Genomic DNA, 13,900 nt, shown 5'->3' on the forward strand with positions numbered 1-13,900 from the left:
GAAGCCCGAGGGACTAACCAGGATGTTGAATGGCAACTGGCTTCCCCTGCTGACACCTGCAGACACAAGCAAGACCCACCTATAAGGAAGCCGCCCTTTGCCTAGGGGCCCTTAGCCGTGGGGGCAGCCGGGCAGGGGGCTGCACAGGGAAAGACAGTGATAAGGAAGGGAAAGCCAATTAGGGTGGTGGATGGCCCCGGCAAAGGAGGGGGAAGAAGCAGAAGGGGAGCTGTGAACAGGGGACATGGGCTGCTGCAACAGATGGAACAATGCAGCAAACAATTCAAAAATGCCCAAGCAGGCACTCACCAGATGAAGTTACCTCGTCACAGTCACCTGCTCAGCCAAGATGGAATAGCGAGTGTGGTGACCAACAGCCTGCTAAACACCAGCACAGAGGAGGGAAAGCCAATCAGGGGGGTGGGCAGGTCAGGAGGTGAATGGGAAAGGAGGGTGAAGAAGCGGAAGGGGAGCTGTGGGCAGGTGACACGGGCTGCTGCAACAGATGGAACACTGCAGCAAACAATTAAAAAAAGCCCAAGAAGGCACTCACCAGATGAAGTTACCTCATTGCACTCACCTGCTCAGCCGAGATGGAATGGCGAGCGCATGACCAACGGCCTGCTAAACACCACACCAGAGGAGGGAAAGCCAATCAGGGGGGTTTGCAGGCCGGGAGGTGGGTGGGAAAGGAGGGGGAAGAAGCGGTAGGGGAGCAGTGAGCAGGGTACATGGGCTGCTGCAACAGATGGAACCACACATCAAACAATTCAAAAATGCCCAAGGGGTCACTCACCAGATGAAGTTACCTCGCCACAGTCATCTGCTCAGCCGAGATGGAATGGCGAGCGTGGTTACCAATGGCCTGCTAAACACCAGCACAGAGGAGGGAAAGCCAATCAGGGGGGTGGGCGGGAAAGGAGGGGGAAGAAGCAGAAGGGGAGCTGTGAGCAGGGTACACGGGCTGCTGCAAACAGATGGAACAATGCAGCAAAAAATTCAAACATGCCCAAGGGGGCACTCACCAGATGAAGTTACCTACTCGCCACAGTCACCTGCTTAGCCGAGATGGAATGGCGAGCATGGTGACCAACGGCCTACTAAACACCAGCACAGAGGAGGGAAAGCCAATCAGGGGGGTGGGCAGCAAAGGAGGGGGAAGAAGCCGAAGGGGATCTGTGAGCAGGGTACACGGGCCGCTGCAACAGATGGAACAACGCATCAAACAATTCAAAAATGCCCAAGGGGGCACTCACCAGATGAAGTTACCTCGCCGCAGTCACCCGCTCAGCCGAGTTGGAATTGGAATTGGAGCCAAGTTATTGCTTGAATTTAACAGGGGAACTTTAAACTATGCTTTACTTATTCAGTTGCACGTTTTAGCAATGTTCTATGATTCACAGATATAGGTCCAGAAAACATATTGATTGTTTGCATTATTTACTGGTTGCTCAAGTCGGATCATCCCTGTAGGTTTTGATTGACAGTGACCTACATGTAATTTGCGGCTTTTCACACTTTAGTATGTAGAATCTCATTCATTAAGATTGATTCTTTCTTTACATTGAGGTCAGCTTATTTTAAATGGATTTTTTTATACTCAAGGATTTAATGCTGTTCAATGTTTTTTCCCATCTTTCTCTAAATACTGATATCACATAAGCTATGGTAGGTTTATTTAATATTTCCTAAACAAGCCATCTAACTAGTATCCATGAAGAAGACTGAGTACAAAGTACAAATTAGGCAATACTATTGACTAGTTTGGCCAAAATATGGTTGTCAGGATACATTAATTGTGTACAGCCATGCACAGAAGATAGTGGGCCATTTGCAAGGTATTGTATTGCCTTTTTCAACTACTCTTTGTGCAATATATTATATATATGTTTTGTCTTGCTGTTTATTGATGCCTTTGATATTGTATTTCTGTGTTGTATATCCGTGAAGTTATGCAGTGCAATTTGAAATGTAGTATTCACTTTAAATGTTGAGTGTTTTGGAATTATTGTTTTCTTTCTTTTAAGTGTGTTTGCGATATTAGTAAATCTTTTATAAATATGTGTGCACTGCTTTGTAGACATAAAAAAAGGTCGCAAAATATAATAAACTGATTTGATTCTACGATGAATGTGCATGTTTGTTGACATATCTTTGGAAAACTGCATTGTGGATGTGTTCTACTTCATTAATTCATATTTGATAGTAGTTAGGAACATTCATTGTATCTAAATGTTATCTTTTTCAGTGTGAACCTCCATAGTGTGTACCTCCATACTGACATTTTGCTTGGAATAATATTTTATCCCATTCCCTGTTTTGTATTTAGAGGTTTCCCTGTTCTATGCGGGATAACACTTAACCCTGACTATCAGTAAACTTCTCTGATAAATTTGCATCAGAGTTCATTGATGAAGTGAAAAGGACACATGAAAGTATTAAACAAAAATGAGAACCCAGGTAAAGGTGCTCAGCTAATCATGTGGCTGGTAATTTGGGTGAATGCTGCCAATGTCTCACACACATACAGTCACCCACGCCCACTCCCTGGGAGGTGCCATTTTCCTTGGTAGCTCAGTGCCCCTGCCCCCAGCGCTCTGCCAGCCTACTCCCCCACCTTTCATTAGCTCACATGGCACCCTCAGCCTCACATCTCCACCCCCCTATTTTTCTGTTGGCTTGAGGCTCAACGCTCTGATTGCTGCGCTCCTTCCCCCAGCATAGTAAAAACAGAAAATAGATGTATTCCATTTATTTTTTCTATTGCAGCTGCTGCCTTTAAAAAAAAAAAGTATTATTATTTTTTAAATGGGCGATTGCTTTAAGGAAAATACGTGCAAAGCCCATCTACTAAAAAACAAAAACAAACGCAATAACGCTATTTACCCACCAGCCAGAGCCCTGGGGTCTCAATAGTTAGCATCCCCATTGAGGAGCCCTTGCTGAGGCCCTTACTTTGTTTGGACCTGCCTAAGCTCAGTCCGGGTATGTCCTCGGCACAGAGGTCAGTAAGACTGCAATATGATGCAATAAGACTAAAAAAGCTACCATCACTTACTAGCACAGAATGACAATTTACATCCATTTAGCCTAGACAAGGTATTCATTGTTAGTAAGAAACTCAAACCCTCATCTGTACAATATCAGCCATGTTCAGCTAGGCACCTTAAAGAGTCTATTGGTACACTATTCCAACCTATAGCCTAACTATGTTGATCTTGGCTTTTGCTCCTAAAACACTAACATTAACATGTATCATACCGTTACCAAACCCCCTCTCCCCCCAAAAAAAACAGTGCTACCTCTATGACAACTATCACCTTGCTTCACAAATACCCTTTCTGGGGACAATAATTGAAAAAGTAAAAACCAACCAATGTATGGGTCCAGATTACAGGAACGTTGCCCTGCTGCAAGTGCAAGTTATTAGCACTAGAGTAAACTTTGCCCTATTTTTATAAACATTGGGACATATTAGAAAACATTTTCAACAAGACAAGTTCATTTTGGCATGTTTTAAGCACCAATGCCAAAAATTGCCTGAGTGCAAAATATATATATATTGTCAATGCATTTTTGCAAAAAGGCAAACTTTACCCTAGTTCTAATACCAATCCGTAAGAGCACTAGGGGGAATGTTGGCATGGTGAAAAATGCTTTGAAAATCGTATCTTTTTTTAGCAAAGTCAATATTTGCCCTGGTGCTTATACCATGCCAAACTGTGCCTATCATGGTGCAAATGTTTTCTAAAATGTCCCAGTGTTTTAAAAAATAGGTCAAATTTGGTGCTAATAACTTACACCGGTACAAAGATTCTGGAATATGGCCCCTGGTGTTCAATGAGAATAACAATCTCGCACATTCTAAACACTAAGACGTCTGGCCCTGAAAAGCCCTACCATGCATATTATTTATGAGAGAGGACATTCTGGAGGCATTAAACGAAATACAAATGGTCCCCAATAGAACCTGGGCCATGCAGCTGGTGATGGGAATTGCAGTGTGCTATGCCTTCACAATGAAACAAGAAGTGGATGGCCCCTAATATGCCCAGGCTGCCGGCAGTGAAGAAGAAAGCAGCAGCTCCATGTTGGAGCGACGTTGGGAAATGCTTCGGTGTCAGAACTGTGAAAGTGAAAACCCCAGAAGAATACTGGGCCCAGCTGGTGGTGAGAGAAAGGAATGAAGCAATGCGTGTTGGCGCTATGGAAACACATTGTATGGGCTCCCTCAAGATCCCTGTGGCCATCAGCTGTGAATTCCAAACACACTCCGTGTTGGAGCAGGAGGTGAGTGCCCGGCCCCTACCCCGCAAGCTGTGGCATCAGCCTGCGTTTTGCAGACCAAGTCCACACTGTAAACCCGGGCCGCTCGGCCATGAACAAAGAATGTGGCCCATGTCTGCACAACGAAGCAGCATGGCCCCTTCCATTGTCGCGAGCCTCTGGCAATGGGAAGAATGCAGCGCTCTATGCCGGCGAACATACAGATGGCCCTCTGCAGATCCCGGGCCGCTGCAGATCCTGGGCCTCCGGCGGTGAAGATGCTTGTGCTCCTACCATCGAAGCAGAGAAAGAAAAACCCTGGGTCCAACGGTGGTGGACAAAAAATAAAACAATAAAGCGGATGATGAGTACTTGTGTGTGCTCCCGAGATCAGAGCTTTCAATAATACAAAGGAACGAAAGATGCCTCCATGTATGGCCATTATGAAGAGCACATACTCCATATTAAGTGGTGTTGCCATCCTGCCTCCATAAGTCTGAACACTGAGAGCAGGTGTCCCTAAAAAGAAGAGAAAAAGTGGCCCCAACACCCTGCCACTAGTGTCGCCCTACCTGCTCTATCATCTATGGAACAGGCCAATGTGGCCCCAGGTGAGGGTTGTGCCAGCCCCTGAACTGGAACACAAACTGCCCAATTATCTTGCCAGACAGAAGGGAAAAGTGGACTGGCCAGGACTGCTGCCCCATCAACAGCAGTGACTCCTATCTAGGGGAGGAGAAGATGTGGCCCAGACAACCTGTAACCTGTGTCCAGCCAACCAACATTGTGAGGCCCTCACACACACCACCAAGAAGCAGTGAAATGAGCAAGAGAGGGTTGCAGCTCTGTATTAGCGCTTGTGCGCTCTCCTGTGCTACTATGGTAAACAGATACTCCTGCCTGGGGGACTGTGGCCAAGAAGAGGGGGTGAGTAACGTGCTCTCACCCCATGCCCTGTCAACATGCAGTGGCTTTCCTGCCTCGGGGAACCTGAATGTAGTGCAGCCTAGACCCCCTACAACATGCATCTGCTGCCTGCCCCAACATCCAGGGACTGACTGAGCCTGAATGTGGCGCAGCCTGGACGGCCAGCTATCCACATCTTGCTGCCTGCCCATACCTCAAGGGACTTACAGAGCCTGAACGTGGCACAGCCTAGACACCCTGCTACCTGCATCTCAATGCCTGCCCCAACATCAAGGGACTAAGCCAATGTGGCCCCTGGTGCTCCTACTTGCTGCTTTGCTGGCCTCTGAACTGTGCCATCAATGGACCTTAACCCATGGTAGTAACTATCCTGAATAGACACTGATGCAAAGTGGACTGGTCTCCAGCAGTACCGCAAGTTCTTGGAGAAGACTCAGTACACATGTGTTTAGATGTTGTGAGCCTGCATGCAGATTATATGCTTAAAGTGGTCCCTGTTAAATGTATGTGAAGCTGTGCTCCAGTAATTTGTATGCATGCACTAAATGGTGGTGGTTCCTCTTACACCAGGTTAATAAAGGGTCTTGTAAAATGTGGTAGAACTGCCAACATTCCACCAGCGGTTCACCAACTATGACTGTCACCCGATGAATATGTTTATAGTTTTTAGACCGCTGCCAGCTCCACAATAGCCAAGAAAAAAAACATAAGATCAGAAACCAATAATCTGTTGTACACTGCACAATAAAAAATGAAACAACATGGAGGCTGAACAACAGCAGTAATCAGTTCTAAAACATTGTAACAACCTATGCGTGGTAATCAGGGAAGAGCAGGTATACAAAAGATCGAGGGGATGGATGATAACGTGGATGTTTAAGCAAGTCCTTGGTGATTAAGACTTGTCACCAATTAGAACAGCACATAAAGGATTTTATACCAACCAGGTTTGTTTTTCTCAACCAGAATACCATTAAATGTCCCCCTGTCTTAGGATATAGGTGTATTTGATGGGAGCCATTTTTGTCATTAATTGGTGTAAATGTGAGCTGTATTGCATTTAAGCGTCCATTTATGTTTCCATCCCACTTTGCTTCATTGCACCATCTTGAAAGAGCAAACAGGTTTACTCCTTCGTGAGATTCTCATGCAGGCCTAAAATTAATGGAGTCCAATGTAATACGCCTCACATTTCACCTGATAAATGGCAGGCAGATTCCAATGGAATACATTATAAAACACTGCCTACACATCGTAATTTGCAGGCAGCATTTTCTCTCACAATTCGGGGTAAAAGTGATGTACTAATGATGTTTATACTATATAAAATATGTTAATATATTGTTCCTAATAGGAAAACAATCAAAATTACTTCTGGGTAAAAAGTAATTATGGTTTTCTACTGTTCTCATATGGTGAATCACTTCTGAATAATATTACATCATATATTCAATTCCAGTTTGTGTTACATTACATATCTCAAAATTGAGTTTACACTGTACATAAACAAACCAGTCAATTTCATGATTATACAGTTATTAGTAATAACTCACAAGTATCTGCTCATCAAATGAACTCATTTGATTATAATGATAAGTTTGTAATGACTGTAGTGTTGTATTGTCCTAGAAATTTGCTCAATGAATTATTTTTTTTCCCTTCATCAGGAGCTCTTTGATTCATTATGACTCTTTGCACTTTGTTTTATCTGGATGATGTTCTTGATTCACGATTATTTTCAAACTGGATAATGTAGAATTCCTAGCTTCCGTCTCTGAGCAAGAGAGAAGAGGAGGCTGAGGGGAGTCTGAAAGAGAGCCGATTGTCATCCGCATAACACTGAAAGTTAGAGCAGAATTTAGAGATTAGGTGGGCCAAAGGGGCCAACTAGACATTGAAGAGCCATGGTGAGAGGATAGAGTCCTGGGAACACCACATGTGGAGATAGAGATGGTGGAGAGAAAGAACCTTAGTTGGACCTGGGAGAGACGGTCCAGGAGGAAGGAGGTCAACCACTTCAGTGCCTGATCTGTGATGCCCAGTTTATCACAGAGTCATGCAGCTGGTATTGGGCCTTCTTGGCAAGGTCCATGATGTGAGGATAGAAGGAGAGAGTGGAGTTGAATAAACTTGAAGTACAACTTCAGGGGTTTGACAGACACTTTGCAAGGATCTCTAGCCTGCTGAAATGGTGGCCATGGACTCTCAAGCATGAACTTGCCACATAAGTATACAAATGCATAACTAGGAGGTCTAAGCCTTGACAAAAACATCTGCCAAACATGGGTCTGTTTGCGTCAACCAGATTGTGTGGCCTATTTGTTATCTTGTTATCTTACACTATTTAAATGTTAATCAACAGCTTTGCCTATATTGTAAATAATAGAGTATGTTTTGATATTCAGTCTTCAAGTTGCATGTCCTTAACTGCATTCAAAATGTTCTCTATCTTCTGCCAATAACTTTCAACTCCCTCATATATTCCATAGCTGTATCCACCCTATTATCCTAAACTATGGTGTGTCTGTGTGTGTGGTGTGGGCTCACGTGTGTGTAGGCACATGCACACATACTTCATGCCAACCCTGCATAAATCAGTGCCCTACTTGGGCCACCCCAGTCAAAAGAGTCTGGATACACCCCTGCTGTATTCCTATACAAGGCAGCAGCAAGGGAAAAAGCAGAAGGGCGGAAATGGTGTTGCTGCAGACACATCTTTTCCTGTGTAATCCAAGATTACTGCTAGCTTTCTGTACTGTGGGTGTCTGCAACCTTTGGCTCCCCAGATGGTTTGGACTACAACCCCTATCGTCCAAGCATTCAACTTCAATGTTGAGGCTTTGTGGTATTTTTATGTCATAACATCCGAACAACCACAGGTTGCAGCCCCCTTGCATCAATCCCTCAGCTAATTAGAATGTATATTGAATAAAACACAGAACATGGGTCTCTAATGCTACCCAAACATTAGGCCTCATGTCTTAAGTGTCCCATGTTCTCCATGAGCGCAAGGGTAGCACCTTGCCATCTTTTTCCTTCCTGTGCTGTATTTTCAGCTTTTTTTGGTAACTGACTGACATTAAATACCTGCTCATTCAACTATGCTAGATCATGATATTTCAAATGAGGAGGTTCTGCAAATAAATTAACATGAAAGCCTCAGAGTATTTTATACAGCAAGGCAGTAGACCGCTCTCAAGCTCACAATATATATTTAAAAACAACAAAATGATATAGGGCCTCATCACGAGTCTGGCGGTAACCCTTAAATGCAGTGGTAGCGCTATTACCACTGCATTTAAGGGTCCACCAGATCATGGCTTTGACGTATTTCCCCCCAGATCTGAGCTGGGGAGAAATCTGCAGCAAATTTGCCAATTTTCGGCGCGATTACCGCTGGCGGGAAATCCGCCGACCGTAATAGCGCAACTTTTCCCCATTGGGCCCAATGGGGAATGGCAATAACCCTTCTGCCAAACCTGCGATCTGGAGCTAACAGAGCCGGGGGGTCTGGCGGTAGGGCTATTAGAGCCGGCACTAATAGCGCCGGCGTTACCGCCCAACTCGTCATGAGGCCCATAGTATCTTAATGCATCCTTATAGGGAGGGTAGCTCAGCGGCAACGTGCTCACCTTGGAAGCAAGACGGCATAAAGCAACACAGGTTTAATCCCTGGGTCCGCGCTTATGAAACCTCTGGGTATTTAAGCACATTATAAATACGCAACTGAGACAAAACAATTGCGCAACTAAAAAAAATAAAATAATATTTCTTGTAACATGCCTCGATGCCCGCAGGCTGTGTGAGCGCTTTAAAAATGCACAAAAAAAATATATATATATATAGGCAATTAATGTGATTTAGAAATTCAATACCAATAACTATAAGAACAATTTAAGGTCCATGATTAAATGCAGTTACAAATGTCTAACTCCTTAATAGAAGCTACTGCCACTGAATCAAAACAAAATGGTAACAGGACACTTACCGAAGCCTATAGGTAGCTTTATTGTCCATGTGCAATCCAGACTGCTCGGGTAGTTTCCAGGGAATCCAGGGCTGAGAATGACTCCACTGAAATCATCCATGGATCCCCCGCATTGCGCTGAAAAGAAGGGAACGCGTGAGCAGTGAATCCTAAAAGAAAATGTCTGTTTGCAATTGACATTTTTAATTGGATATTTTGTATCTCATTTTTAACGAACATATAACACCCAGACAAGTTCATTTCTAGAAAATATCTATGGTTCATAATGGTTGGTGGACATGAATAGGAGAATATCCGCGAAAAGTGTTTCTTGCACACATATCCTCTGATTTGCAAAGTGGAATTGCATGCAGCTAGAAGTCGGTTACAAAAAACGACATTCTCAGGCGAATCATGTTTGTTTCTGGGATGAAATGACCACTGCTCTGCAGGAGTACAAGAATGAGTAGTGGCTAAAATGCCTACTCTACCCTCACACTCTTACAAACCAACAATTATCTCAACCATAAAGGTAAACAGACACCATCCAAAACTATACCTCCTTCACCTTTTGGGAAGGCTATACTCTTACGAATGGTGTGAATGTTATAATAGAAGATACCCAAATAGCAATAGCTAAACAGTAAAGAATGAAATGTCGAATCAAGGTTCTATAAAAACATATACTTTAAACAAACCAATCTGGAAAAGAATAGCACTAAAAACCCTAGAATAAATCAACCCTTTCTAAAGAACATAGAGGATGTAGATGTAGAAAGCACAATGAGTACTGAAACATGGGTAACATTGTAAATATGTCACTTAAAAGGATATGTCTTTAGAGTGCCACATGCTGACCTCTCCTGTGTTTCATCCTTTAGGCCAAACTGCCAGTACTCTGCTGTGGGGTCAAAGGTACTAAAGTGCTTGCTGGTGGCTAATCTAACAATCAGTTTGTCTGCCCGCTGTATGGGGTTTACAGCTTTCCTGCTGACAGAATTGAGCCCTCTGTATTCCATATATAAATGGACTTCAGATTCACGCTACTAGACATTTCGGGACCTGAACCACTGTGCTAGCCCTGGGGCTGTGGTGATGCTCAATGACCCTGAGTCCAGCATCTTAGAGATTTCCTCCATAATGGTGTCCTTGACCGTTTTGCACATCTGGTGAATACTACTCTTCAGCAGCGTATTGTTCTACGTATCAACATCATGGATGCACCAATCAATCTTTCCTCAATGCAGCAAGAGCAGGCATGAAATTTGGTCCAGCAGCTTCGATAAGTCTTGCAATTTCTGCTCAGTGAGGTCTGGGGGGATCTGGACTCCCTCTAGACATCTGCCAGTCGACTTGGTTTGTAACAAGTCTAGGATGGGATATGTCTCCTCCTCTGTTTAATCATTAGTGAGATGAGCCATAGTTAAATCATCCGGGCTTTTATGAGGCACTAGCCAGTTGATATGGAATACCCAATACTTCTGCCTTGGGCAATTGGTATCAACGAGGCAGTTAACCTCACTGATTTTCTCCAGTACCACATAGAGCCAAGTCCACGTATTGTGAAGCACCCCGGTCTTGAGAGATCCTATCATCTAGACCATTTGGCCTGGCATGTACTCAGTCAAAGTAGCCTTCTGGTTATGCCATTGCTTCATGAGCTCCTGACTGACCTTCAGGTTCTGGGTACTCTGTTCCCTCTAATTTACAATTCAAGATCTGAGGAAAAGTACATGTACTCTCATACGTTCTGCACCAGACTTAGGGAAACCCTAACAGAATAGACAAAAAGGAGCTTGAATGGACTGATCCCTACACCAGGTGGGAGAACATAAGTCATGGCAGGAGAATATCTTCTCTGGGGCTCTTCCAAGCCACCTATAATTCCCTTTGGGGTCCTGGCAAACCACAAAACAAGCCAATTTATCTGTGGGTGAAAGGCTGCAGAGAACTTGTGAGTTCCTCCAAACTCATCCCATATGGCCTTCATATAAACAGATATGAATTTCGATACCCTTTCAGAAATAAGTTATTGAGGGAAGGCACTCATACCAAACTTTGGTTGGCCCCTTCCTCAGAATTCATAGTGTCACTGTACAATAGACAGTTCCCACAGAACAACCTGAACATTCCAGGGGTTTGCCCATGAGCCCGGTTCTCTGCCTGTTCACGTAGATCTACCAGAGTTGCGAATGTTAGCCAGACTGTCAGAATGTGGTTATCTGCATGCAGACAATACTGAGATCACTGAGTCTGTTGCCACCACACTACCCACCTGAGTGATCATTAACCCTGGCAAAAGTAGTGCTTCTGTGGTCTCTGCATCTCGACTGGGAATTACTGACATTGCCAGTTGTTCACCATCTCGAGCTGAAAGTGCCCATAAACCCATGGCCACAACTGATACTCAAAGTGCTCTTTCGTTGGCCATATAATTGATGACCACAACAATGATTGCTTCATCATCAGACAATTCATTCCCTAGCATGCAGTCAAAGAAATTGCGTCCTTGATAGCGATGCTGACCTGAGAAGTTTCACCTCTCCAACTGAACTCTACGATAGCCAGTGGGCATCAGGTAAGGCCATAAATCCTCAGAACTAGTTTGTCAGTACTAGACATGATCTGGTCCTCTTGCACCCACAATTGTGGGACAGCAGTATCAGGTAGTGCTTAGGCTTTTTTGCTATTTATAAATGCATGATTGTAACGCTCACCTGATTCTCGCAGAGGCGCCGGTCTTGACTGGGCGACTACCGTATCTTCAAAGGTGATGTGTAGCACCCGGTTGGCTCTTTGGGCTGGACCTCTGTACACTGTATGCCTGACGTGTAGAGTAAGATGTCTGCAGATAGAAAGTATGGGGTTAATGAACTGGGGTTATTGGGGTGTCCCTATCTCTTTCCTGTTCTCCTCTCCTGTAGACCCCCAAAGGTTAACGCTCTCACCTTAGGTAAGTGAATGCCGAGCTCTCCATCTGCCTCGGGGCAGGGTGCTGTAACCAGTTTCTTCACTGGATAGGTAGCGCAGGCCTCTTGACTTCAGAGGACTGCTGTCCGTCGTTTACTGCACGAACGGTAAGTTTCGAGTCATTCAAATGTCTTTAAAGTCTTTAGTAATGATGTCTCTTGTTTTGCAGGGTTCCGGCGATGGCGGATGACGGGCTGAAGTGAGTTGAAGATGGAGCCCGTGTGATGAATAGAAGCGCCTGGAAGCACGTAAGTAAGCGCTTGTTGCCTGCTTCACTATGCGCTCTAACTGTCTTTTTATTATGCAGGTACGAGTTCGGAGCGGCTGCAGGGTGCCGGAATACCCACTGGATTAGATGTGGAAAGGAGTAATGGCACGTGAGTATTAAAGTTCCCCAATGTCTTTAAACGCACCTTGTTTTGTCTTTCAGATGCGGGATGCAGCGCCGAAGGCCTCCGGAGCGTGCGAAGAGTTGGTAAACTTCTGCCTTTCAGATGCCGGAATGCTAACCTGTTCTTTCTTGTCTTTATAGGTGTTGCTGAAGACTGGATTCAGGATGGTAAGCCTTTGCCTTTCAGATGCCGGAATGCTAACCTGTTCTTTCTTGTCTTTATAGGTGTTGCTGAAGACTGGATTCAGGATGGTAAGCCTTTTTCCTTAGGCCCAGGACCGGATGCAGAAGACACGATGAGCGTTCTGCTGCAGAGGTTGCAGAATAACGCAAAGCAAGATTCATCCACCGGGTGTGGTTTAAATAGCCTCCTGTAGTGCTTAGGTGTCTCCTTCCACAGCCACGCCTAAGTAAGAAAAGAGTTCCTGGTAAGAAAAGAGTTCCTGCCTTCCAGAAGAGTTCCAGTGTTCTGAATCTAGGGAGTGGCTCCAGCCCCACCCAACAGGAAAAGTAGTTCCAAACAGAAGAGGATCAGAGGCTCAACTGGCAGGCAAGTAAGCAGCATGGTCTGCTGAAGGTAAGTCCACCCAAGCATTATGAGCCCGGCGCTTCCAGCGCTGGGACTGGGCATATTTATGAGCCTGGTGCCACTGGTGCCAGGACTGGGTCCAAAAGGTCCCAATTGGGACTGGTTGGCACTCGGAACCTGGGTTATGGATCTGCTTCCAAGGGAGTTGGGAAAACCCTGACCTTTTGGAAGCAGAGATCATGACAGTACCCCCCCCCTCAAGGCCCCTCCCAAACCGGGCTTCTCCGGGGGTTTTGGCTTGTCAGGAAATGTTCGGTGAAATCTTTTGATTAGGCGAGGAGCGTGGACATATTCAGCAGGTTCCCAGGATCTCTCTTGGGGGCCATAGCCTTTCCAGTCAATTAGGTAGAATAGTTTAGATTTGGAGATCTTGGAGTCCAGAATGCTTTTGACTTCAAACTCGAGTTCTCCATCCACTAGGATAGGTTTTGGAGTTTTGGTTAGTCGGGTTTGAGGTTGCACGGGTTTTAATAGAGAGACGTGGAAGACCGGATGTATCTTCATGTGCCGGGGCAAGTCCAACTTGACCGCTACTGGGTTTACTATGGTAGTGATGGAATAGGGACCAAGGTATCTTGGGTTGAATGTGCGTGGCCCTTTTAGAGATAGATATTTGGTGGATAACCAGACTTGATCCCCTACTTGATAGTGAGGGGCTTCCTTCCGATGTTGATCTGCTCCTTTCTTGTATTGTTCTTTAGCCCTTTGAAGGTGAGAAACAGCTTCCTTAAAGGCTTGGGTGATTGTAGAATGCAGGTAGTCTACTGCTGGTGTTTCAAGATCTTGGAGG

At 44.9% G+C, this 13,900-nt stretch overlaps 1 protein-coding gene across 5 annotated transcripts in view; it reads right to left on the minus strand.

Annotated features, from left to right (window-relative positions):
- The window catches only part of CSMD3 (CUB and Sushi multiple domains 3), a 3,270,409-nt gene that overhangs the window by 624,732 nt on the left and 2,631,777 nt on the right, over positions 1–13,900 (minus strand). For all 5 annotated transcript variants that reach the window (XM_069621531.1, XM_069621530.1, XM_069621528.1 and 2 more), the window contains one exon: positions 9,182–9,298. In XM_069621531.1, coding sequence (XP_069477632.1) covers positions 9,182–9,298 — 117 coding nt within the window. The remainder of the gene's footprint in view (positions 1–9,181; positions 9,299–13,900) is intronic.

The sequence above is a fragment of the Ambystoma mexicanum genome, chromosome 5q (genome assembly GCF_040938575.1).
Source record: "Ambystoma mexicanum isolate Mex_15411 chromosome 5q, UKY_AmexF1_1, whole genome shotgun sequence".
Taxonomy (NCBI): Eukaryota; Metazoa; Chordata; class Amphibia; order Caudata; family Ambystomatidae; genus Ambystoma; species Ambystoma mexicanum.